This window comes from Engraulis encrasicolus, chromosome 7 (genome assembly GCF_034702125.1).
Source record: "Engraulis encrasicolus isolate BLACKSEA-1 chromosome 7, IST_EnEncr_1.0, whole genome shotgun sequence".
NCBI classification, from domain to species: Eukaryota; Metazoa; Chordata; class Actinopteri; order Clupeiformes; family Engraulidae; genus Engraulis; species Engraulis encrasicolus.
This window is the reverse complement of record NC_085863.1, coordinates 9,788,614-9,792,581: the sequence shown is the minus strand read 5'-3', so window position 1 is coordinate 9,792,581 and position 3,968 is coordinate 9,788,614. Positions and strand designations below refer to the sequence as shown.

The window sequence follows — 3,968 nt, the reverse complement described above, 5'->3', positions numbered from 1 at the left end:
TTTAGCTCACGGTGTCCGTTAACGCTCCACTCCCAGCTGCACGTCGCCATGGGACAAAGTGGCTCCCTGGGATCAAATTGCTCATCAATCTGAAAACTAGTGTGACGTGGAATAGAAGCAAGAGAGGGGAAGAATGGACATGCTCACCTACGGAGATGCGCGGCCATGGAGATCGATGAGGTTAAATGGGTTTGGACTACTACGTGTCAAGAATTTTGTTTCCACGTCAAGTAATCAATGTGAAGAAATGTTGGCGTCAGAGTGGAGGATAAACCCGCGTTATGTGGGTGTGTAATCCTTAACTCCACGGCGACTCCCGTTCAGCGAATTTAATTGCAGTCGGGCTGAAAGAAACCGCGCTCCTGACCGATCCGAGAGCACTCATCTCGTTTTGGCGCATGTCCAGGGAGTCATTCGTAATTGGGAATTCGCTTCGCCTTTAACCACTTGTCCGGGGGAGAAGTCTACCACATGAACTGCGGTCTCCGGTATGCCAGAAAACAACATCCCCTTTCTGAAGAACCGCACGGAAGTGGGACATGTCGCGCTGGGTTCGAATTCGCGCCCCGCGTGGGTTGTAGCGGTGCTGTCCAGCGTGCTGATTTTCACCACGGTAGTGGACGTCCTGGGGAACCTGCTCGTCATCATCTCCGTCTGTCGCAACAGGAAGCTGAGGAACGCCGGTGAGTGTGCGAGCGAGCCCCTGACTGTTCTGACACCTAATTACTGTTTTGCTGTTTTGCTTGTTTCCCAAAGAAAGGCAACATTGTTGCTCCTATTGAGAAACTTTATCCACCACACACACACACACACACACACACACACACACACACACACACACACACACACACACACACACACACACACACACACACACACACACAATCCATTCAGAAAAAGGGCGCACTCTCAGAGGACGCAGTGCATAAACACCGATAACTAGTAAAGGGGGACATATCTCTCCAATTAAGTGGCTCACTCGCATTGCATTGGCACTTGTGTTTTGCAGATTGCAGTTTGTTATGCAGTTTGTTCATGAACACTCACCGTGCATCACACGTGGACTTGGGTAATGTCAGATGGAGGGGTAGTAGGCTCTGAATTTCACTGCTTGGTTTCCTCGGAAATGTACCATAGCGCACATCACCATATCTTACTGTATGTATTGTTCAATTTAACCCTTGGATCACACAAAAATAGTGGTCAGCCATTTTTTGCATAATTATTTATGGGTATCAGCAGAGTACCAGAAGTGAGTCCTGATGGCAGGCGTCAGGGATGGCTTGGCAATTTTGTTATTCATTTATTCATCGGCTGCCTTTGATCCTCTTGCACTGCAGAGCACACATCTTCCTTACGCACATTTCAACCAGGCCAGCACATACAGTACCAGGCAGGCCAACCACCAGTCTTCCCAGAGCCCAGCTTCAGTGTCACTCTTCGAAGCTTCAAGAGCTGAGAGAGAATGTTTGCCCATACATTTCTGCGTACTTTTGTGTGCCGTAGTTGGTTTCTGTAGTATCACACAGTGATGCAGGAGTTCTGATAGCAAGAACGCCTGTAACACGCTGCATTTGTTGCAAATAATCATTTACCTTTCAGGTAATCAGAAATTGTAATATTCTTTGTAGATAGTATGTATGTGTGCACTAACAAATTACAACTGTACCACAGCAACTAAACACATGTATGTGTCATGGTTGTATACATGGACGGGTACAGGTTTCTCTTTTTCTCTTTCTCTTTCTCTCCCCTTCCCTGTTCGGGGGGGTTAGGGAGTGAGCATGTCAGCGTTTGTGTCTGTGAATATATCTTTTTAAAACAGTGTTTGTGTGTGTGTGTGTGTGTGTGTGTGTGTGTGTGTGTGTGTGTGTTTGTTAGTGTGTGTGTGTGTGTGTGTGTGTGGTGTGTGTGTATGTGTATGTGTATGTGTATGTGTATGTGTGTGTGTGCACACAGTCACAGGCTTGTATGTTTTTCTCTTATTCTCTCCTCTCCTTTATCTCTCTTTCTCTGTGCACCGACCGAGTCTCATTATGTAAAGGAGATTCTGTGGCCATCATGTCTTTCTTCTGTGCTTGTTGCAATACCCATGGGGCATGCCCATGTGTGTAATATCTGCCTGTATCTGTGTGCGTGTGTGTTCATGCACATGTGTGAGCGAGTCTGTGTGGGTGTGCGCATACATGTGTGTGTGTGTGGGTGTGGTTGTGCTTGTGCTCGGGCTGTAATAATATTGTATCGAACCGAGAAATCATGATACACTGAGTCACAATACTGTATGATGGTGATGGAAGGAGGCAGTATCAAGATACCCTTTCAAAGTTCTGTTATGATGTGAGTGCTTCCAAGCCTGAAATCATAATCATTGTTATATTTAAACTTGTTTAAAACTAATAGTAGCCTCCTGTAACATATTCTACCTTCATTTTATAATGTTGGAAATGTGAAAAAAGCACATTATTTAATCATTGAAAAAGATAGATTTCAAAAATTGTGGGGTGTATCGAACTGAAGGTAAAAAAATCATGACTGTGAGTTGAGGGTATCGGTACAGCCCTAGTTTGTGCCTGTTAGTGTTTCTGGACTACTTCTCAGGCATTACCACTAGAGATGTACAGGATCCAAGATCCGGTTCCGGATCCGGCGGGATAATAGGGTTTTTCAGACTGTCCGGATCCGGCAGGATCTTAAGCAGTGCATCCGGTATTCGGCATTTACCTAGAAATCAGGATCTGGGGCATCTCCACTTTTTAAGTAGCCTAGGCTTTTCAGTCAGTCTTTCACAACCCCAATCGCTGCATGGAGTGAAAGCCCTTTGGAAGCTGCCGTTGAAGGCAGTGTGGCAGTAAGCCAATGAGTCTTAAAAATAGTTTGCGCCAACGTAATAAAAAGGGCCCACGTGTGCGAGTTGGCTATGTGTTTCAACCCTTTCGTAGGATCCGATATCCGGTTCCGGATCCGATATCCGGTTCCGGATCCGGCAGGATCTTAAGCAGTGGGTCTGGTATCCGGCAGGATCCTAAAAATCAGGATCTGGGGCATCTCTACTTACCCCTCTGCCCAGGGCCACTGCTAAGGTTTTGGAGGCCTTAAGCATAACTGGTCATTAGCCCCCCCCTCATAATTCAATAATAATAATAATAATTTATAAATATAGGTTTTGTAATGTAATTCAATATTTTTTTCATGATGATTTGTAATAAATCTCAATTTTAAGAGGCCCCAATTTTTGGGGGCAAAGTGCCTCAAGCACTGGTTGGTACCCTGAGCACTCTGCGTACTCTGCTCATGTCTGGTGGCAGTCCTGTTTCTGCCTTCCCTGCCTCTGCCGTCCCTGTTTCTGCATTTCCCTGCCTCTGCCTTCCCTGCCTCTGCCTTCCCTGTTTCTGCCTTCCCTGTTTCTGCATTTCCCTGTTTCTGCCTTCCCTGTTTCTGCATTTCCCTGTTTCTGCCTTCCCTGTTTCTGCATTTCCCTGTTTCAAAGCACTGTGCCACTGAAGAATGTCTTGCTCCCTCACTCGCGCTCACACTCACATGGATACTCGCGCCTGCCTGGGTGCTTGCCTGCAGGCTGTTAAGGTGACAAGCGTCGGAACAGTGTTGTCCAACACACATGCTTGCACGCACGCACGCAAGCATACACACATAAACACACATACGCACGCATGCACGCACACGCACACACACACGCACACATGCACATACACGCACGCGCACACACACCCACACACACACACACACACACACACACACACACACACACACACACACACACACACACACACACACACACACACACACACACACACACACTCTCTCTCTCTCTCTCTGTCTCTCTCTCACACACACACACACACACACACACTTACTAACACACACACGGGCACTGTTGCTGTGTTCCAATACTCGTACTGTCCGCCCTTTCCGCACTGTGTTTGGGTACGCAGGGTGTTCCATTTCTAATC

General features: G+C 47.0%; 1 protein-coding gene across 1 annotated transcript in view; it reads left to right on the top strand.

The window, feature by feature from the left end:
- Positions 1–490: 490 nt before the first annotated feature.
- mtnr1bb (melatonin receptor 1Bb) overlaps positions 491–3,968 on the top strand; it is a 60,256-nt gene continuing 56,778 nt past the window's right edge. Inside the window, exon 1 of the mRNA XM_063202839.1 lies at positions 491–683. Coding sequence (XP_063058909.1) covers positions 491–683 — 193 coding nt within the window. The remainder of the gene's footprint in view (positions 684–3,968) is intronic.